This window comes from Typopeltis vanoorti, chromosome 9 (genome assembly GCF_054136105.1).
Source record: "Typopeltis vanoorti isolate ZY-2024b chromosome 9, IOZ_Tvanoo_1.0, whole genome shotgun sequence".
NCBI lineage: Eukaryota > Metazoa > Arthropoda > Arachnida > Uropygi > Thelyphonidae > Typopeltis > Typopeltis vanoorti.
The window spans coordinates 120,147,714-120,171,754 of record NC_143557.1 but is presented as its reverse complement, the minus strand read 5'-3'; the positions used below and the strand labels follow the sequence as shown (position 1 = coordinate 120,171,754).

The window sequence follows — 24,041 nt, the reverse complement described above, 5'->3', positions numbered from 1 at the left end:
TGTCCGATAGGTATCAGAGAGTTGTGTATGGTGGGGCAGTTTCAAGGAGGCAGAGGGTTACAAGTGGGGAATCACAGGGCTCAGTACTGGGACCTATAATGTTTAACCTTTATATCAGTGACATTGTCAGTGGATTGCAGAGGGATATTCAGTTGTTTTGTGGATGATGTGAAGTTGGGAAGGGTTATTAGTAATAGTGCAGATGTGGTAGTCATGCAAGAGGATTTGAATAAGCTAAATAGATGGGCAAATGAATGGGGATGTCAGTTTAATGCAGCAAAATGTAAGGTCTTGAGGTTTGGGAAACATTGATGGGACACTGCATACTCTATGGGAGGAGTTATACTGGAGGAAGTAGGGGAGACAAGAGATCTGGATTGATGATTGATAGAAACCTGAAATTCAAGGGACATATTGCAAAGGTGATGAAGGTAACACAGAGGATTGTTGCAATAATGAGAAGGATGCTGACCTGCAGAGATAAAAAAAGGTATCATTCTGTTGTATAAGATTCTGATCAGGCCACATTTAGACTATTGTTCCCAGATTTGGTCCCCAGGATTTGAAGGGAATAAATTAACTGTGGAAAGGGTACAGAGGCAGATAACAAAGACAGTTTCAGGACTGTACAATGTTAGTTATGACGATCAGCTGAGGGAATGTAAACTGCAGAGTTTGGTGGATAGAAGAAGGAGAGGTGATATGATTGAGACTTTTAAACTGTTGAGAGGCGGTTACAGGGTTGACACTGAGGAGTTCTTGGAATGCACTGCCTGATAAAGTGGTGAGAGCGAGAACGGTCAATGAGTTTAAGGAGTGGTATGATAGACTTTGTGTTTCCTAGGAGGGGCCATCTACGATGAGCCTTGATAGACATGTGTTTTTTAGGAAGGACCTGCTGCAATGAGCCTTTTGACTACTTGGAGGCCTAAATAATAAAAATAATAATAATAATAGATAAATAAATAAATAATAAGACTGGATTTGTAAAAGAGGGATGGCATATACCTGAATGCATATGGTATCAGGAGTCTTAAAAAACTAATAACTGGTATGAGACCCAACACAGAGAGTCAGAGAAACTAAATTATAAAGGGAAGAATGGTGAGCATGTAAGAGTAATGATGTTATATAATTGTGCTAATGTTGGGAATGGGTTTTATCATGGAAATATTGATAAGGAGAGAATGATTTTGACTTTATGTTCATCTGGGTCGGACCCATCAAACGTTGCAAAGATGTCTACATGTATATGTATGGGCGAATCCCCATACATATCATTGTATGGGGATTCGCTATTAAGAGGCGTAATAATTGAGAGTTTAACGAAGTCGTACCAGCCGGGTGCGAACATAAAGGACGTCAGCGAATCTATTCGACTGCAAAAACAGAGGGTGAAAGAGATGATAATAGTGGCAGGAACGAATGATTTGAAAGAGGACAAAATGGAAATGATAGAGGATGTGAGGGAGTTGTTTGAGGTAGCAAAAGAGAAGAGTGAGAGAGTTAGGATGGTGAGTATCTTACCGCGGTATGACAGCGAAGTGTTTAGAAGGAGGGCCATAATTGCCAATGACTTTATGCGTGGGTTATGCATGGAGAGTGGTGTGGAATTTGTGGATGTGTGGAATGAGTTCGATGGGCGAAAGGACTTATATAAGATGGATGGGTTACATTTGAATGGAGTTGGTGTACGGAGACTTGAAAGAGTGTTGATGAATGATGTGGAAGTGGCTGTACAGACTCAGGGAAACTAGATTTATTAAGAGGGGGGGGAGTAGATATGCAGACTTTAGGGGGGGACAGTTAAGTGTATGAATGAGTATATTACGCCCGGGCGAGTACGACGGACAACAAATCAGAATGGGATAATTAGTATAAGGAATCAAAGTAGGGATGGGACAAATGGGCTTCTGCGATTCATGTACACTAATGCCAGGAGTATTAGGAACAAGAAGGAAGAGTTTTTGGCCATAGTTGGCACTTCCAGGCCACAGGTTGACGGTATTAGTGAAACATGGCTGACAGAAGATGATAAAGCTAGTGGGATTGAATGCGATGGGTATAGCGTGTTCAGGAGTGACAGGGTGAATAAAAAGGGGGGAGGAGTGTTATTGATGATAGCTGATGAGCTTCAGCCAAGGAGTATAGAAGCTGAACTGCAGGATGGGGAAAAAAGCACATTTGAGGCTGTTTGGTGTGAGATACAATCTAGCAGAACAAAATATACAATTGGGTGCTGCTATAGACCGGGTGATGGAGTGGATGGTGGGAATAGTATGCATAAGCAAATAGAAGAAATGAATGGAAGGAGGGTAATTATTATGGGTGATTTCAATTATGGTAACATTAACTGGAAAGAGGAGAGGGCACATGGGAGGAAGGAATTGGATTTTATGCAGTTATTAAGGGACAACTATCTACGGCAACATGTATTGTAAAATACCAGGGGGCAGAGAGTGCTGGACCTAGTAATTGCAACTGAGAATGTAGCTGTAACGAACATGACCATGTTGCCACCAATTGGTGAGAGTGACCATAAGGTCATGACTTGGGAGGTGGCTAAAGGAGTCGAATTTACAATTAAGACAGGGTATATGTGGAATTACCGGGCTGGTAAGTATGACAAGCTTAGGTGTGTGCTTGGCTCAATGCCATGGCATGTAAAACTGCAAGGGCTGGATGTTGATGGTGCATGGGAGGTGGTTAAGAACTGTTTGCAGGAGGCAATGGTTGACTGTATACCAAGAGTCCGAATAATAAATCAGGTAGGGGTTAAATGGATGAATAACACTATTAAGCTTGAGCTGCAAAAAAAGAAACAATTGTGGAGGGAATTTAAGGAGAAGGGTGACCATCAGGTGCATGAACAGTATAAAGCTCAGGCCAGGATGGTAACAAGGGTGGTAAGAAAAGCAAAAGCAGATTACGAAAGGAAATTGGCCATGCAGGCTAAAGAGAATCCCAAACAGTTTTTTCAATATGTTGCAAGTAAAAGGAAAAATGCTCATGGTAGAATGATCTTAAAAAATGCTGAGGGTAGGGAGGTAACTGAATCAGTTGATGTTGTGGAATTACTGAGCGAGCACTTTGCAAGAGTATATCATCCAGGTGGTGGCTTTGCGGAAATGGAGGAACCAACAGCTTATACTGGAATTGTGATGAATGAGGTAGAGGTAACTAGTCTATTACAGAACCTCAATGTCAATACATCTGTGGGATTGGATGGTATACCAGCTCGTGTCGTACGTGAAGCGGCCAAAGAATTGTCAGTGCCCTTGACCATTATGTTTAATTTGAGCCTCAGGACTGGGTCAGTCCCAAGGGGGTGGAAAGAGGGGAAAATAGTTCCACTGCACAAAGGTGGTTCCAAGGCTGCTGTTGAAAATTACCGGCCAATCAGCATAACAGGAATCATTATCAAGGTCTTAGAGAAAATAGTCAAGAGGAAAATACAAGATTGGATAGAAGAAAATGGGATACTGTATCGGAGACAGCATGGTTTTGTGAAGGGTAGGTCATGCCTCAGTAACTTGCTCACGTATTATAACACAGTGACGGCTGAACTGGATAAGGGTAATGGGTTTACAGTGATTCTGCTGGACCTTGCTAAGGCCTTTGACAGGATACCACATGGAATTCTAATCAGTAAATTGCAGCATATGGGAATGGACATAGGGTTGGTGAGATGGATAGGAGGGTGGTTGACGGAGAGATATCAGAGAGTGGTTTACTCAGGAGTTGAGTCCACTAGACGGCCTGTGACTAGTGGTGTACCACAAGGATCTGTTCTTGGACCACTGCTGTTTAATTTGTTCATAAATGATATAGGAAAGGATCTGAGAGGAACAGTTCATTTGTTTGCGGATGATGCGAAGTTGGGTAGGGCAATAGTGAATGCAGATGACGTCAAAATTTTGCAGGATGATTTGGATAGATTGGAGGTCTGGGCTAGGGAGAATGGATGTCAATTTAATGTGGCAAAATGTAAGGTTATGCATTTTGGGGTGAAAAGATGGGAGGCAGTTTACTGCATTGGTGGAACCGTGCTCCAGGAAATTGATGAGGCACGAGATTTAGGAGTGTTGGTGGATAAGGAATTGAAATTTAGGGGACACATTGCAAAAGTGGCCAAATCAGCTCATCAAATCACTTGGTTGCTGAAGAATACGTTGACAAGCAGAGACAAGCAGGTTATTGTTCCTCTGTATCGAGCCTTGATAAGACCTCATCTCGACTACTGTGCTCAGATTTGGTCACCTAGGTTTCTTCTTGATGGGGAGGAGGTGGAGAGGATCCAGAGGCGAGTGACCAAGATGATAGCAGGTCTGTGGAATGAACCGTATGAGAACAGGTTGAGGATTTGTGGGTTGCAAAAATTGGTTGATAGGCGGAGGAGGGGAGATATGATTGAGACATTCAAATTACTGAAGGGTTTCTATAAAATTAATTCAGAAGATATTTTTGAGAACAGGGCTGGTTGTGGGAGGACTAGGGGACATCCATGGAAACTGGGCAAAAGTGTGGTTAGTAAAGGTGTTAGAGCTGGGTTCTTTACTTTTAGAGTAGTGAATGAGTGGAATGCGCTCCCTGAGTCTGTGGTGGATGCTGTGACAGTGAATGAGTTTAAGGCGAGGTATGATAGATACTGTATGAATGTCGAATAGTTGTGATGAAAATGATTTGGGGCCTCCCTCGATGAGTCTAATGACTCCCTGGAGTTGCCCGTAATAATAATAATAATAAGTCACTAGAGAAGAACAGAGATCTGCAACTTGTCCAACTGTGTCATGCAGACTGCAGACAAGAGTATATAAAAGAACCTGCGGGTAGATTACTATGTCTCTAAACAAATGCTAGGAATATCAGAAACAAAGGGATAGAGTTTGTTGCCTTGATCAATATGTTAGGACCTTAGATTGTACGCATTAGTTAGACCATGCTATCAGAATCAGACATACTAACTGGTATCGAGTGTAAAGGGTACAGTATTTTTAGGAAGGATAGAGAGAATAGGAGATATCACGGAGATGGCATGCTGCTAATGATATTGAATCACTTGAATCCAGATAGAGTTGAGACCTATGATTGTAGTACTACTACTAACAGTATTTCATGTGGCACTGAGTTTGAAGCCATCTGGTGTGAGGTGGAATCTAACAAGATCAATTACATAGTGGAGTGTTGTTACGGACCTGGTGGATCACTTGCTAGTGATGAAGAAATGCATCACAAAATAGAAAAGATAAGTGCAAAACGAATAATCAAAATGGGTGACTTTAATTATCCAAATATTGATTGGATAGCAGTAGAATCTCATGAGAAGAATGAAAATGAATTTATTGAGCTGTTACGGGACAACTTCCTCAAGCAGCATGTGACAAAAGGATTTCGAGATCAAAGAGTGTGAAATTTGATTATAGTGGCAAAGGGTGTTTCAGTTAATGACGTAACTATTCAGTTGGTGGCAGTGATCATGCAGTACTCACTTGGGAAGTGACTAAGTTTATGAATGTTCCATTCAGAAAATTACATGCTGAACTACAAAGCAGGAAATTATGACCAATTGAGGAGTATACCAAATGCTGTGGAATGGTATCAGTTGCTGGATGGGAAGAATATTGACAATGCATGGAAAGCATTTAAAGAATACTTAAATGATGCAATATCAGAATGTGTCCCAAGAATTCGAAGAATAAATAAGGTAGAAGTCAAATGGATGCATGATCATATTAAGCAAGAGATTAATAAGAAATGGATGATGTGGAAGGAGTACTGTGTGCATAAGGATGATGTCTGTTATGAAAATTATAAGCAGCAGGCTAGAATAATAATAACTGTCGTATGGAAAGCAAAGTTTGAGTATAAAAAAAAACTGGCTCTGCGTTTAGCATGCAGAGTCAATTTCTTTTCATAGACAGGAGACATACAGCTGTTTGCTGATGATGCAAAGATAGGTAGAGTAATCAGGAATGCTGCTTATTTGGAGTACTTACAGAATGATTTGAATAGGTTGGAATTGTGGGCATGGGAAAATGGATAATGTTATTCACTTTAGCATGATTAGATATTCAATGTCGTATTATATTGATGGGATTAAGCTAGAAGAAACTGATGAGGCTAGGGATCTTGGAGTGTTAGTAGATAGGAAATTGAAGTTTGGGGGCATGTAGCAAAGACTGCAAATCCAACTCAAAATATAATTGCAATGATGAAATGAACATTCACATGTAAAGATAAGGAAGTCATTTTGCCTCATTACAAGGCCTTGATAAGAACTAACTTGCACTATTGTGCATAGGTTTCCATTATGATTCTGATATAGTAGAGAAAGTTAAAAATTATATTAGGATTGTGGAATACTGATTATGAAGATATAGTGAGAATTTGTAGACTGCAGACACTAGCAAAGAGGGGTGATAGGATTGAGACTTACAAACTTCTGAAAGGTTATTGGAAGGTTTTCCACTTGGTTATACTATAAATTAAAGATACCAAGAAATTATATACTTGGTTTAATCCTTTATCCAAGTATAAGCAAATAAAGTTTGCGCCTTAAATATAATCAGGACTGGGGAAACTTGTATATAGAAGCTAATGACTTCACATCACTTACCTTAGTATCCCATAATGCAAAGAACACATCCTTATATGATGTATAATGCTATGCATTATGAGAAGGGTCACTACCCAGACCAAGTTTCAACCTTGATTGAGGTCTCATCAGTATGACACCTTTTGGCTACTCGTACATGAAAATATAACCTCGGCATTACTTCAACCTTAGTATCACCTCTGGATCTGGCTCCCAATGACCAGACCTCAATAAAGGTCGAAACTGGTCTGGGGAGTGACCCTTCCCATAATGCATAACATTATACATACCCGTAAGAATATGTGCTTTGCATTATAGGATACTAAGGCAAGTGATGTGAAGTCATTAGCTTCTGTATACGAGTTGCCCCAGTCTTGATTATATTTCAGGTGCAAACTTTGTTTGCTTACACTTGGAGTTAGCAGGGTTTTTTCTCCTGGAAACTCGGAGTTTTCATCCTGCATACAGACAAATCGGCCCTTCAGAACACATGCAATTTACAGACAAAAATAATACTAGCTGTGGTGGTTGTGGGTGGTAGATGGCGATGATGTAGGTGATTGGTAGTAGAGGTTCTGTGTAGTAGTGGAGACTGAGAGTTGTACAGTAGGTGTACTCCCATGATGAGTCTTTGGACTCCTTGGAGGTGTCACGAATAATAATAATAATAAAGGATTAAACCAAGTATATAATTTCTTGGTATCTTTAATTAAACTTCTGAAAGGTTCATACAGGATTTCAGTTGATGGAATTTTTCAAATTATGCAGAATGGGGAAAGGACAAGAGGCATCCTTGGAAGCTGAGAATGAATGCTGCTAAGAAGGGGGTGAGGGCTAGAATTTTCTCTCATAGGGTGGTGTGTAATTGGAATGGATTGGCAATGGATATTGTGAATGCAAGCAGTGTGAATGAATTCAAGAATAAGTATGATAGTGGGTGCAAATAGTATGTGGCCTCCCTAGATTGAGTCCCTGACTCATCTTGGAATGCCAATAAGTCAATAAATGCGATATGTGTTTTTAAATTGTATTCTTTTCTTTTCTCTATTATTAATTTTAGGCAAAAGGCCAGGTCTATACATGATCGTACTTTTCTAAATCATTCTTTACTTCTAAAATAAAGTTTGAAGAATATTTTATTAGTTTGTTATTTAAAATTCTGCTATATATTTTGTAACAAGAATTTTGAATACTTACACCTCTTTAATTTTTAGGGTCATCTCTACTTCCTTTTTTAAAGATAGGGATCACAATTGCTTTTTTCCATTCTATTGGTGTGTTGCTTGTTGAATAGATATTGTTTAAAAATAATAGGAATCTTTCTTTGAACCTTATTCTTGCATATTTATATAATTCTGAACCTAACTTATCTTCCCCAGGTGATTTTCCATCTCTTGTTTCTTTCAGGATAATTTTTAATTCTTCTTTAGTCATTTCCTTTTCATTTTCATTAAATGTTTGCCAGTTATCTTTTTTAAAATATTTATCTGTCCTCAATTCTGTATAGAAATTTAGAAATTCATCTAATTTCAATTTGGTATTTAATTTTACATTTTCTTTAGTATCTGTACTTCAATGTTTCAAAATCCTATATACACTGGGTCTTATTTTATATAAATCATGTTCTAAATTAGAAACAAATTTGTTGCATGATTCTCTATGTCTTTTTCTGACTTCTCTTTTAGCTATGGCTCTTATTCTTTTATATTCTATTTCATCTTTGAATCTCTTATTGCTTAACCATTTATAATATGCTTCTTGTTTCATTTTGATTATTTTTAATTGTTATAATTACGTGACACCTCCATGGAGCCCAAGGACTCATCAGGGAAGAGCACCTACTCTACGACTCAGTCTCCACCAACTGCAATTACACCACCACCAATAGTATTTCCACAGACAATCACAAACATCCATGCCCACAGTGGGATTCGAACCCGTAGTCTTTTGGCTGGAGAGTGGATACGCTACTCGGCCAACCAGGCTGGCAAATTTCCTTGTCTCATCCCATATCTTCAGTTTTTTTCTTTTTATTGAATTTTTTTTGGTCTTTCCTAAGCTTTCATTTGCTGCTGTATTTAGTATCATTTTTTTATGTTAAGCCATTCTATTTCTTCATTTCATTTTATCCAAATATTGGTTAATTCTTTGTTCATATAATCATTGTATATTTGTGTCATTTAATAATCTAGTTTTATAAACAAATGTTTTATTCTTTCTGTTCTTGTTATTTGTAGCCATTTAGGTGGTAATCTTAATTTTATTTTAACGAGGAAGTGGTCATTACTATTTCATATCCTCAGTGAACTCTAACATCTAAAGAGAACTGATGTCTTTTCATTTATGATAAAGTAATCTAATATTGATTTCCAGCCTCTTGCTGCTCAAGTGAAATCAAATAATTTTAGACATTCTACTATTTACAGTTCACGCTTTCAGCTTTTGCTTACCTAAATTAGTTTCTTGTGTCCGAATGCTAGAAAATCGCCCATCCAAATCAGTTCCAAAATGTCCTAAGACTTCATCCATTCTACCTTCTACAATTTCTATAAAAATAAACAAAATGATTTAAATACAAAAATATTATGCAGTTTTAAAAGATTTATTTAGATATAATAGTATATAGAAAATTCCAAAATACTATTCTGTTAGTCTGGCTACTGCACACCATCATGTTAAAGTAGCTGTTAAACAGGAATGGAGATATTTGATTGGAAAGTTCACATTAAAAAACATACTGCTAAGTCAGAGCCTTTTGAAGGGTAGCAGATGATACCATGTTGTCCAAATTTGTGGCAAGCAGGATGGTGAGTGGGTGAGCAGAAGATTTATGAAAAATTAATAAACTTGATGTTAAGGCAGTAAGGCTTGTCTGAAAAGAATGCTCCAGGGAATTAATGGCATTATTGGCAAATCTGTTTAACAGGAATGTTGCAAGAGAGCAAGTTCTAAAAGAGTGGAACAGGGTAAAATTGTTCTGCTTCACATGAGAAGTGTGGGTGAAAAATAAAACTAAGAATATAAATTACGGGTTAGTCTGTGTCTGTCTGAGGTTGTGGTTAAGGTATTAGAGAGGTTGGTGAAGAATAGGATTCAGAATTCAGTTGATAATAGCAGTATTCTTTATAATGGTCAGAATGGGTATGTTAAGGGAGGTCATATTTTAGCACCTCTATAGTGTAACTGTAGTTGTAATTGTAATGTAATGAAATTAAGAATAATTTCATTACACATCACATATTAGGAAACAGAAATATATCACATATTAGGAAACAGAAATCTGAACAAACAGTTAAAAGGAAGAATCCTCAAGACAATGATCTGGAGCGTGGGGACATATGATGTGAATCCTGGACGATCAATAATTTTCAATGCATAAACATTGCATTAGATTCGTGTTAATAGCCCAGGTGTGTGGTTACAAATACCTCTATAGTGTAATTACCTTTGAGCCCTTTGAACAGACATACAGATGGTGAAGCAACTGAAATTCTTTGTGGTTTGAAACCGTTAAGAAGGTGAGACAGGGTAAGCACTGAGACAATAGCACCAAATTGGCTGTGATGGGTTATTGTGCCAACTAATCCAATTGAATGTTGTCATTTATCACGAGTTGCTGTTTCTTGTTTTCTGAGTTTCATCTCTTTCATGTGCGTGAAGTGTGAACTGACGTCTTTAGAACACTGATATAGACAAGCTTTTCATATATAATTTTCTATAAATAATTTATAGCTTTTTTGGCCACATTTAAAATGGGAAACAGCATTGACGATCTACTGAATGTCCTGTTTTCTGCCAGTGCTTTTGCAGATTGTATGATTATAGTTGAAGGAGGTTGAAACTTATATATAAATAAGCAAGTAAAATGAATTATTTCAGCATTTCCTTGGTTCAATCTGGAAAAATAATAATTTCCCAAGTGATTACTTTTTCAAATTTCTATGCATATTGTATGGCTACATTTAAAAATTGTATCAAAATTTAAATTATCCGTGTCTCACTCTAGTATTTGACAATGATAATCTAATCTCATTGCAAAGTGTAAACCCTATGTGCTTCTCACATAAATGGCATGGGTGAAGCATAACTATTGTCCATTTGACCTTTATGCCTTCCATATTTAAAATTATATTAATTAATTGATAAATGAAAGTATTCAAACTTATCCTAGAATTAATTGCATTGGACCAATTAAGATAAACACTGATGCACTATACACTCTTAAAAATTTCATACGTAAATAAAAATGTAATCATACAGTCAAATTGACATGAATTTTGTAGCATGGGTTGCATAAGCCACACCCAACCTAAATGGGCATGTGATGCAACCACACATGGACTATTATGCACAGATCTGGACTCCTTATCTTCAAAGGGATGAGAATATCTTAGAGGGGGGTTCAAAGAAGATTCAATAAGTCAGTGTTAGGTCTTTGGAATGTGGTATACTTAAAAAAGATTGAGGGGATGCAATTTGCAGAGCCTTGTGAATAGAAGGAGGAGATATGATTGATATGTACAAGATGGCTAGGAATTGTTACCACATTAATGTGGAAGAGATTTTTCATAGAGTAGAAGGAGACAAGGATAGAACAAGAATCCATCGCTTGAAGCTTCATAAAGAGGGTGTGAGCAAGAATGAAGAGAGAAAGTTCTCTGCATGGAGAGTGTCATCATGCCTACTATCCAGTGGGCAGTGATAACAAATTTTAGGCTGTCTGGAATTGCTTCAATATGGAACGACTAGCTGGCATCACCTCATTTTATGAAAACTTGAGTTCTACTTGACTGATCTGAAAAATTCCAAATGTACCAATTTTCTTTTGTCATTCTGGGTAAGAAAAATGTAAAGTTTTGAAATTGTGAACAAAAAAAAATAGAACATCATTTTAGTCTGTCATGACAAAAACTGGTGACGAAAGGCAAAAAAAGCTTATAAGGCTTAGTTAAATACCTCTAAACCAAATAAAAAAAAAAAAGGTTTCGAAAGAGAAACTGATTGAGAACTTTAGTCATGAGAACATATGTCATGACTAAAGAAAAAGCTGATAGATTCTGCTCATCAGAAGACAAGCTGACTTCAGTCATTGAAGACATTCATAACATACAAAAATGCAGAGCAAGAAGCCTATATAAAACAGAAGCTACACTAAATCTGCTTTATATACGGGTTACAAATTTTCCTTGGTTGTTGGCAAACTTTATCTCATCACCATGAATACAGATATTTCTAATGGATTAGCAAATGGAGCTTTTGGATCAGCTGGCAAACAATGAATTTAATCAAGGTCAGCTCCCAAGACAAGAAATGAGAAACCCAGTATGACCAATCACATAACTTCAATGATGCACTTATTCCAACTGGTGCCACACAAGCAGTGTTTTTTTTTTTTTGAATAACAATAAAATTATGACAGCTAAACAGAATCACTTCCCCATAATTCTGGCTTGTGCCATAACCATTATAAATCTCAAGGAGGAAATTTTGGTTTGGTGGTGTATGAATATAAAAAGAACCATAGGCAATTGCTGCTTTATGCCACCTTGTCCAGATTAACTGATATAAATAAACTATATAATTTTGCCTACTTGTGACAAGATCTTTCACCACAGATAGAGAAATGAGTAATTGATGGTACCTCTCCAAAAGGAGTTTGAAAGGTTAGTGAGTAATCCAATGAAAACTGCATAAAATGCTTTACTGATGTCAAAGATAGAAAAGACTTATCCATTCTTTTTCATGTTAATATCTTCCAGCTCATTTCAAAGATCTCAAAGATGTAGTGACTCAGCAGATATTAATGCTCTCTGAAACTTGGCAAAACAATAATGGACATGTTGGTATGCAACAGCACCATGCAAATGAATGAGCTGGTGAAGTTACAGAACCAAAACAAGAACAATACACACATGCATTATTATTCCCTATCTCAAGATTAATTATCAACAGTGATGGGAATGTCTGTTGGCATCAGGCTGGCTGGAGATACCTGTGCTGCTGAACGTCTTCTGCCTAATGGACAAACTGCTCTCAACACAGTCATATACATTTCTTCCAACCAATCAACTGATATAGATTTCATTCATTTTGTTTTTCTTTGACAACCATATGCCTTCTACCAGTGACAGTGCTGCACTGTTCAAGAAAAATTATCCAATGCCACTGACTCTACATAACAATGTCGACAATGATTTTCCTGATCCTAATTCATAGGATCTTGTCAAGTTTCTAAAAGAGAAGTTTGACCTCACCATACACCACTGATCCTGCTATAGTAACAAGAAGTGGTACTTCTATAGATGCTGTATTTTAGCAAATATGTAATTTGCAGTCACAGGTCTGTCTCATATTTTAATTACTACAAATCAACCGTATCTTGTATTTCTGAAATTCAAAGCTAATAAATTACATAAAAAGTAAAATTGTTTTTCTTTTCTTTATTTCACAAAATTTCACTTTAATTCACTTTATTTCAGGGTGGACACAGGAACACAGAGTGAGAAAGGTAGATGCTCCAAGAGGATGTGAATGCATGTGTAGACAAAAAGGGACGGGGATGACCTGGAATCAAGGGAAAACAGTTCAATCTAAAGAAGGTTCGAAGATGGATAAAGAGAAAAAGAAAAATGCACAAGTTAAGCATGGAGAAGTCACATCAAATAAGTGGTGTCAGTGGAACTAGCTATAGATCCAGGAATAAGCTGCTGTGTTTGTACACAAATGCTAGAAGTGTAAGAAACAAGGCAAATGAAATGGTTGCATTAATTGAGTCTGTTCACCCAAAAATTGTTGGATTGAGTGAGATATGGTTGAATGAACATGACATCCTGGAAGGGTATGATGAGTTTCGTGAGGATAGAAAGGGTAAAAAGGGAGAGGGAGAAAAAGTTATGTCCATACAAAGTAGAGATGCAAGAAGGAAATAATGCCAGTGGTTTTGAGGCAGTATGGTGTGAGATAGAGGGGGAACAGAATGAAATACTTAGTTGGATGTTATTATAGACCTGATATTGTGGATGGTAGTGACTATTAAATGTATAATCAAATTAGCCAAGCAAATAAGAAAAGGGTAATTATTACGGGTGATTTTAAATGGCAATATAGGCTGGGATGATGAGATAGCAACTGGAAATAAAGAAAATGAGTTTGAGTTTTTGAGGGACAACTACCTCAGACAGTATGTAACAGAAGGCATTTGATCATCTCATCACAGGATGTAATTATAAATGAGGTGTCAAATCAGTCACCAGATGGTGAGAGTGACTGAGGTGATTACCTGGGTGGTTGCCAGCAGTGTGTGGACCTCTGTGAGAAAAGGGTATATGTGGAAATACAAGGCTGGTGATAATGAAGAGCTCAGGAGACAGCTTGCAGGTGTAGATGGAATGAGGAGTTAGTTGGAAAAGAGATCACTGCAGCTGGGAGGATACTGAAGAACTATTTAGTAGAAGCAATGTCTAAATGAATTCCAAGGGTCAGAAGGTTAAATAATGTAGGTGTAAAATGGATGATGAAGAGGTTAAACATGTGATACAGGGAAAAAAGGAATTATGGAGGTAGCATAAGAGAAGTGGTAATAATTAATTTCATGAGGATTACAAAGACCAGGCAAGGAGGATGACTTGGTTGGTAAGGATAGCAAAAGTGAAGTACGAGCAGCAGTTGGCTAATGAAGTCAAAATGAATCCTAGGGAGTTCTTTCGATATGTAGCCAGCAAAAAAAAAAAAAATAATGATTATGGAAAGATGACATTGATTGGAGAAAATGATATAAGGATAAATGTGGAAGATACAGTGGAGATACTTAATGAACAGTTCATAAAGGTCTTTTATTCTTGGGAATAAAAGACTTTTATGAACTGCTTTGGGTATATACTTTGATGTCACATTCCCATACTTTGGGAATGTGTCATCATAGAGAGATTGAGAGCAGTTGATGATGGGAAGGAGAGACTGACTGTAAGTGATCAAGATGTGTATGGGGAATTGAGCAAAGTAGATGTTAATAAGGCTGTGGAATTTGATAATATAACACCAGGTAACCTGAAGGAATGTGCCAGGGAGTTGACATCAGCCTTGACATATTATTTGTTTATTATGAGTCTTGCACTGGGTCCAGTTCCAAAGGAGTGGATGGAGGGCAAGATTGTTCCACTTCATAAGGGAGGTGATAGAACTCAGGCATCAAATTATAAGCCTATCTGTGTGTCCAGTGTTGTGATTAAGTTGTTGGAGAAGCTGGTGAGAACTAGGATCCAGAAGTGGGTTGGCAAAAATGGAATTATCTTTGATAGACAGCATGGATTTGCTAAAGGAAGGTCATGTTTTAGTAATCTACTTACTTATTACAATAAGGCAACAGCTTCCTTGGACAAAGGAGAGGGATATACAAGAGTATACTTAGATTTTGGAAAGGCTTTTGATAGATTACTGCATGATAAGTTGATAGTCAAACTAGAGTGGATGGGGTTGGATATTAGATTAGTGCATTGAATCAGAGACTGGCTATCTGATAGGTATCAGCAAGTTGTATATTGGAGAGCAATATCCAGGAAGAGGAAAGTCATTAGTGTGTGTGCCTCAGGGATACACACTAGTGACTTTCCTAGTTTTAGGGCCATTGCTGTTTAACTTGTATGTTAATGATATTGGCAAAGATTTGGATGGGGATATTCAGTTGTTTGCAGATGATGCAAAGTTAAAATGAACTATGAAGAGTAGAGAAGATGTTGTGGCTTTACAAGACTTGAATAAATTGAGTGAATGGGCATGGAAATAGGGATTCTAGTTCAATGTTGCAAAATGTAAGGTTTTAATATTTGGGAAACAAAGATGGGATGTAGAGTTTATATTTGGTGGGGATATATTGTTGAAGGTGGAGGAAATAAGAGATCTTGGGGTTGAAGTGGATAAGGATCTGAAATTTAGGGGACACATTGTCAAAATTGTGAGAACGACACAAAGAATTCTGGGAATGATGTAGGGTGACACTGACTTATAGAAGGAAGGAGATTCTTGTTCCACTGCATAAGGCTTTGATGTTTAGATCAAAAGATACAACAACTGCATTGAAAGATCCAAACAGTAATTCAAATAAGAAAATGAGGAATATAAGTCAAAAACCACTTGCCCACAAGCAATATCTACAGTGCACACAGAAGGGTCACTAGAGTTCAAAGGCATTTAGATAAATTATCTGATAGATATGTGAACAATTTGTGTAAGAGTACTAAGGTAACTCAGGCAAAATATTGACAAAGAAAATATTTCTAAATTAGCTGTGAAAACCTGCAACCTGTGAAACAAGTTCTGAACACTTGCACACTGGATTCTTATGCAGACATGTTGCCAAGCTAATTATGAATTTTTTTTCCATTCCTTCACCAAGAAAAAAAATTTCCTTTTCACTTCCTTACTCACCATGCCTTTACACAGCTTCCATGGATGACCTCTCATTCTTGCATAACCATTATCTTATTCCCCTGTATCTATTTGATAGGCTTCTTTTGCCAACTTATACATCTCAATCTTATCATTCTTCCTCCTATTTGTCAAGATCTGAAGACTACATTCCCTTATAAGTGCACATACTCAATATTAAAGAGTACTGAGACAGTCTTAATTTGCTTATGCACTAGCTTCAATGTTTCCTTATTGACAATATAGTGATGTGACCAGATCTGTGCAGAGAAATCTAAATGAGACCAATCAGTGACTTATACGGTGGAACTGTTACCTCTTTATCTGTACATTAGCATTCTTCACATTATAGCTACAATTTTCTGAGTAACCCTCACAACTTTCACAATGTGTCTCCTAAACGTCAGGTCCCTATTAACTACAATCCCCAAATCCCTTGCTTCCTCCACTTTTTGAAGCAAAGTTCCTCCAATATAACCACCTCATTCTGTCTTCTCCGACCAAAGTGTAACCTTGCTTACATTTAGCAAAATTGAATTCCATTCTTCGGCACAAAGCACTAACCTATTTAAATCTTCTTGCAACAAAATTATCATCAGCATCAGCGAACAACAGAATATCTCCTCTGAAACCATGAACTATATTACTGATATATAAATTAAACAACAGTGTACCCAGAACAGAATCCTGTTGTATCACCTTCCTTTTTTTTGGGACACTGCACCACCATACACAACTCACTGGCTCCCATCAGTCAACCACCCTGTAACCAAGCTACCAAATGATTATCCATCCTCATCCTGCTCAATTTTAACAGTGATTTATCATGTGGTACTTGATGAAATGCTTTAGCAAGATCCACATAAATCAATGTATAAGCATCTCCTCTGTCCAATACACCAATAACCCTATTATGACCTCCCCTTAATAAGCCTATGCTGCTCTTTCAAAAGATTTCCACTCTAATCAACTCAGGTTTGCATTCTGTTTTCAACTAGCCTCTCAAATACCCTCACCACTATACTTGATATGTACACTGGCCTATAGTTTGACACTACTGAATTTGATTCTCTTTAATGCAGCAGCACTATTTTTCCAGACTTCTGTTGAAGTCTGGGAAAAATAGACTTCTGTTGAACAATGAAATCAAGGGCACTGCAGTTCTTTTGCATATTCCTGTAATATAAGTGGTGATATTCCATTCAGTCCCAAAGCCTTATAACATCACATCAAAGTTACTTAATATTCTAAACAGTTCCCATTCTTGAATTGGCAATCTTCTGTTCTTCTTACTGTTATTCAACATTACTCTAAATCCTCTGCATCAAATACAGACTAATGAAATACTAATTGAACATTTCCATTATCTCTTCAGGAGATGTGACATAAGTTTCATCTCCAGCAACTAAAGTCAGTCTTCCATATCCACGCTTTCTTCTACTAGTAACATAACATTACTAATAGAATTCTCTAGGGTTTTGCTTTACTGCTTCAACTAATCATCCTTTCATATACCAATTTCTTTCCTCACTACACTTATCAACTTCCTAACCTGAATCTTATACTCCACATGTTGCTGAGAGGTATCTCATTCTTTATAACAGCTCCACAGCATTCTCTCAGAAGCTCCTGCATAATTCCATGATTTGTCCCTACTTTATTTATCCTTCTAAACATACGAATACAATCTAACATTGCCATATGAAATTAATTCCAGATCAAGCCAAGGCGTTTTTGATTTCTTTCCCCTTAACTGATCAAGCCACTGCATATCACAAATCTGTTTTCTTAATTTATCATAATCCCCTGTTCTGTAATTCTGGAGATCTCTTGTTCCATAAAAGTTGTACCTGTCTATAACTTCCCACATCAAGATCACATGACCATTCTCCCACATTAGTGGCATTGTGGCAACATTATCATGAGACAAAAATATTAAATCTAACACTTAAGTCCAATATGTCGCTTCAACTACATGCTAAGAATAGTTCCCCCGAAGTAACTCAAGGAAGTCAATTTCCTTACTAAAACATTATTTCAAATCACCCATTATTACCAGCCTCTGGTAACTCACAGTTTCATCTATCTGTCATCTTCCTCTGCACTCTCTGGACTGTAATAACATCCAATACCTAAATTTGTGCTTACCTCAACTTAAAACTAAATGACCATACCCACACCATCAGGTAAATAACACACACTATTAAAATGTCTGTCCCTCAGATGTGTTTAATAGCAACTACAAATGAAAGCTGTAATGGAATTTATTCCTTTTAAATGCAAGAGGCAATGTATTATCAACTGAGAAAGGATCTGTTCACTTTCTCCCGCCTTTTCCAGTTTTCACATTTGTCAACTAACCAATTGCCTATGAAAAGTATACTGAACTAGGCCTCTCTCTCTCTCTCTCTCTCTATATATATATATATATTGTTATACCGGAAGGTCTGAATCAGTTCTATTCTGTCCATGCATGAATGACTCAGCCTTTTCTAGCTCTTGCTCTAGGGTTGCACAATTTGTGCTATAAGTAAAGGAATTACCACACTTGTTATATTGGGTTGCTATAAGCTTGTTTTTAAAACATGTTTTTTATGTTTGAAAACAGGCTCTCAGTGAATTCATTATAGCAGTGTTTTCTAATGTAAAATCAACTATTTAACTATTTTTTAACAAATCTAGCTTTAACTGGCTACCTTTTCGACACTGGTCAGATTAATAAGTCAAACTGATAAGTAAATAAACTAAGTTACATGAGGATAAAAATTTATCCTAACTTAGATAAGGGATAATTTTTTTTTTAAAAAAATTGCACTAACCTTACAAAAGTAATTAAATAAAGCATGAGCAAACCCTAAACTTGTAATTTAATTTTAAGTAAAAAAACTTCAAAATGTTGTAATGCATTAACAGTTAGTCGCAGTAGATAAGTTAGCATTGGGGAGAGAATACTGAGAGTTCTGCCTTTAGAATAAAGCCTATGCAATTCTAGCTTTAATTTAACATTTTTTCAACTTCAATCAGATGAAATTAAATGGGCTAAATTTCAATATAAATAATTGTTGGTACATTATATACTGATAATGAAGCATCTTTCAAATAGAACACGTTAGAGCAAAGGCAATTTTCACAAAGTTTATGCCATTTCTGTTCATGATATATATATAAGTGAATTTCATGTTAGTTTGCTCAGTAATGAAGATGCATTCTCACAGAATACTATTCTGGCTAAAAAAAAAAATGTTAAAATAAAAATTAACATGCAATTACCATGATACTTAGCCAACTGCTCTTTTAATTTGATATCTTCTTCATACTTTGAAGTAATTTCAATCTTTTCAATTTCTACATTTACTGGAGAAGAACTACTAAATGTGAGTGTGATCTTAGAAAACTCACGGAAATCCGTACCACTTTTTATGATATATTTTCCATTCACCTAATAAAAAGAAATAAAATTAATTTAGAAGATACAGGTATCTGAGGGCCAGTTAATTGGATAAAGATAAATAATAAAATGGCTATTAGGTATACAAAGCTAAGAGTGAGCAGCAACCCTTTTAGCTCAACTCATTTTTACCACCTTGTAGCATTCATTGCCTAACATCCCACAGAGATGCTGGCTCATACAAGTTCAACTATATTATTTAGTTGGCTTGAAGTGAACAATGCATTCTGCCTCAACTTGCAGGTGCTCAGCTGAACTGAAATCTGGTGACAGTGGAAAAATAAAGTTGATTCTTATGGTGCAGAAAGAAGATGCATATCCCTAGAATTTATTATGGTTAAAGATAAAAAAAAGAAAGAAGAAAAACTTTTAAATGAAAAGTCATCATCATGCATTTGTAATCATTCAAATTATTTATGTCTCTATGAGATGATGCATGACCCTGGTGAAAGTAACCATTAAGAGATGGATAAAGTGTGAACAAGAAGGGATGCATCTGCAACACACAGAATGCAGCATTCAGACATTACTAGTACTTCAGACCTAATTTAAGAAAATATTCCCATGTCAACATACCACCATCAGCACTGTCATCTGTCACAACAAGGGCAAATAATTCTTGCTGCTGTCACCACATACTGATTCTGAAGTATCTAGTGTCAGTGTTGTGCCCAATGAATTCATACCTGCTTACTTTAAGCTGATGATAGTGAAATTCTGAGGTCACCCACTGCTATAATTCAGTCCCAATGACAGGTGCAATGCATTACACATTCTTCTATATCCCTTTGCATGTCACTTTGCTATGATATTATATGACTGATGGATTGAAAGGGTCATGTATTTATCTCATGATCAGATTATCGTATCAACAGCTTCCTATCATGGTCATGTCAAGCTAAGAACTCCTCCAATGAAACAATAGATTCTATGGATGATGAGGATGTACCTAATAAACTGACTAGTCAGTGTATATGTAGATAGTTTGGATGGCTTAGTGGACAGAGTATCCACTACCACCTAAAGACCACCACCGCAACTTATTCTTAGCCTGAAAAGGCATAAAAAAGTTTTTTTCAGTCTCTGGTTGAATGTTTTTTTTTCTTTTGTGGCACTCCAGACACCACTGTCACATACATCACAATAAAGTTTCAGCTTTAGTGATACACCAATATCACTCAAATTTGACACAGATTGTCATTTTATGCTCAAAATTACAAAAATGACTTTCATTATGATTATCATACTGAAAGTGATATTTACTTATGATTATCATGTCATATTTGAGTCCATTATCCTGTTGAAATACATTCCCCCCCACCCACACATACACAGTCTCACACTCCCTTGGCATTTATAAGCTGGGAACACAAACATTTCTTGGATAAAGCCATGGATTCTTTGAATGATGAGAAAGTACCTAATAAATTCATCAACTAGTATATCTATCTAGCCTGACTAACTCCGAAGTGGACAGAGTATTCACTCCAACAAACAGGCTGTGGATTTAAATCCTATTGTGAGCATAAATGTTTTTGAATGTCTTTAAATGAAAGATGAATTTCATCACATCACCCAGTGTAAGACTACCATCCCATGTATTGGTGGCCTGAAGGGAAAAGTTTTGCTCACTGGAGCAGAGTTACAGATTACCTTGTCCTGGCTGGGTTAGCCCTTAGCCAGGACAAGGTACTAATGTATGAGGTTTACAACATTTTGTGTGTAGAATTCACATAAAAAAGATTCTTCAATGTCACATCATTTTGGTACATTTTTTTGTTACTATTTGAGTGCATAGTGGTACATAACAGTACTACAATATGTCTCAACAGATATACATGAAAATAAATTATCTTCTTGTTTTCATTCCTAACTTTAACCAAGTATGAGCAAACAAAGTTTGCATGTGAAATTTCTTCAAGACTGCACTAGGTAGTTCACATCAAGTTGCCATTATAGCCTATAATGTACAGCATAGTGCATTACCTTCTTGGGAATGTATAATCTGATGCATTTTGGGAAGAATCACTAACTTGTTGGACAAGTGGCTAAGTACACCATTTACTGGATGGCTGAAATGGCTTAAAAAATTCCATGTCTGGTTTCTAGAGTGGAATTTTCATATTATAAATTAATTTAAAAATAACTTGCAAAGTTCTTAGCCCCACTCAGTGTACAATTGTACTATATAGGTTTACCACCTTTCATGAGTGGGAGAAACAAAAGCAGTTTTGAAACTTCATTCAGGTATTAATAGCAGGAGGTAGATGTGAAGATGTAGAGAGCTAACTCACTAACATTAAGTCATTTTTGCTAATTTTATGAGTATATAGAAATATGACAATGCTAGTGAGTTAGCACCATCATCACGATGATAACAGCATTATGGTATAATAAGTCAATAGCATTAAGCATCCCACAGTTTTGTGGGATTCAAACCCACAAAAGTGTGGGTTGTCTGAATAATCCCACAAAACTGTGTAGGTTGTTTGAATCCTACCATGGACATGGATGTTTTGAGAATGTCTATAGGTTGCAGATGAATGAATTTCATTGCCCATTATGAGATCATCAACCAGCTTATTGGAGGGTTGAAGCGGCTTGAAAAAAATTCCATGTTTGGTCTCTAGAGCAGGATTTCTGAGTTATCTAACCCTTAGCTTATCCATGGTGATATGCACTACTGGGTTAAACTGTTTCAAGGGTAGGATTCATAAAAAAATATCATTACAATTGAGGCATAGGAAGTATGGCACTGGGGTAGTTGCCAAGAGTGCTAGTGTCAGAAATGTGCCAATGACATAATATTCTAATAGTTATGGAATTTCACATTGAAAAAGATGCATTGCTATGAATGAATCTTTTACAATGTGAATGCAATGGTTAGTGTAAGTCTTTTTTTTTTTTTTTTTTTTTTTTTTTTTTTTTACCCTGAGGAAAATAAATAGCATTTTGGCTGGTAGAAGACTGCTGCATGCTTCATGTTGGTGAAGAGCTCTGGAAAAGCTAAGTGCTATTTTGCATAATAATTGGCAACATTGCTTGCATTTTAGTATAGTATTGTTTATTTTTGATAACTTAGTGTGTCTGCACAATTAGTGGCCTTGCGGATTTGTTACGGAATATTTTTACAGAATTTTTGTATCTTGCTTTGAACAGAACACAATGGAAGTATGCACAAGAAGTTCACTAGGCAAGCTATGAGTGGCACAACTAGGCAAGCAGTGCAAAATCAAATATTGTTAATGACTCAGATTTTGATGTCATGAGTGCAATACATATGCATGGTGAAATATGAAAGATGTATTTGTGGAGAGACTGAACAGGATACAAGGAAATGTATGGATTTGTATGCAATATTTTGTTAGACGAATGTAAAATAGACTGAAAGAACAAAGGTTAGCATAAATGAAAGAAACGGAAATGAAACAAAAGCTGATGAGAATGAGGGAGAGAAAGAACGCAAGAATACAGAAGCAAATGTAAGTGATAAGGGAGCAAAAGGAAGTGTAAATGAGGAAATGAAGTAAGGTGCAAAAGAACAAGAGGTAGCAACACTATGGGACTGACAGAGAGTTAAACTGTTGGAATCCAAGATTTTATGAAATAGTAATTCAAATTGAAAAATGAAATCAGAAATATGAGTGATATTAAATGTTTAGTGGATATAAATCAAAGTGTGCAAAAGAAAGAATAAAAGAAAAAATGTTAAAGAGGTGATGAGTGATTCAAGAATAGCAGCACATAGAGATTCCATTGTTAGAGGATTAGTAAATGAGAGAATCCATAATGTCTGCTATCCAGTAGGGAGAATGAGCAAGATAATTTATGCTTTGGACATGAGGAGGAAATAAGCAAGAAAATTAGTGGTAGTTGTGGGGACAGGTGATTTAAGTGGACATAAGGAGAATATAAGAGTGGATATCAAGTGGTTATTGAGGAGAGTGAGGGATGACAGTATAGTGGAAAAGGTTGACAGCATGTTGCCAAGGTATGACAATGATGAGTTGAGACTGATAGCCAGAATCATGAATGGCATGCTGGCAGAGTTGTGTGAAGAGAAAGGAGTGCAGTTTGTGGATGTATGGCATGTACTTGAGAGAAGAATGAAATTATACATGTGTGACAGATTGCATTTGAATGGCTTTGGACTATAAACTGGAGAAACTGTTGATAGATGGAAGTGCAGTGTGTGATACAAGAAAGAGATAAGAAGTAAAGAGGTGAATTGAAAGATCTGGAGAGTGGTGAAGAGATTGAAGTGCTTGGCAATAGAAATAGTAGTAGTTTTAGAGATGAAGAGAGAACGGGAATATCGTGCCATTCTGAGTGTTTTGTCTCAGATGATGAAGCTTCTCTAGTCTAATCATTTTGGATGGCGCAGCATTAACAAATAAATTTTTCCAAAATTAGAAACGGGGTTAATACCAGAATTATAACAAAGGGATTGGCTCTAGCCTGAAGCAGTGCCTTTGTTAACAGTGTGGTGCACCATCATTCAATACGTTTATAGCGGCCAGCAGATAGAGAAATAATAAGATTTGTATGAGTAAGGAATTAATGAGACTTAAGAGA

The 24,041-nt window shown here is 36.6% G+C and overlaps 1 protein-coding gene across 1 annotated transcript in view; it reads right to left on the bottom strand.

Annotated features, from left to right (window-relative positions):
* LOC150103475 (uncharacterized) overlaps positions 1 to 24,041 on the bottom strand; it is a 384,849-nt gene that overhangs the window by 188,791 nt on the left and 172,017 nt on the right. The window contains exons 7-8 of the mRNA XM_090397834.1: positions 19,289 to 19,457; positions 9,046 to 9,141 (exon numbers count right to left, since the gene is read on the bottom strand). Of these exons, the coding sequence (XP_090253960.1) occupies positions 9,046 to 9,141; positions 19,289 to 19,457 (265 nt within the window). The remainder of the gene's footprint in view (positions 1 to 9,045; positions 9,142 to 19,288; positions 19,458 to 24,041) is intronic.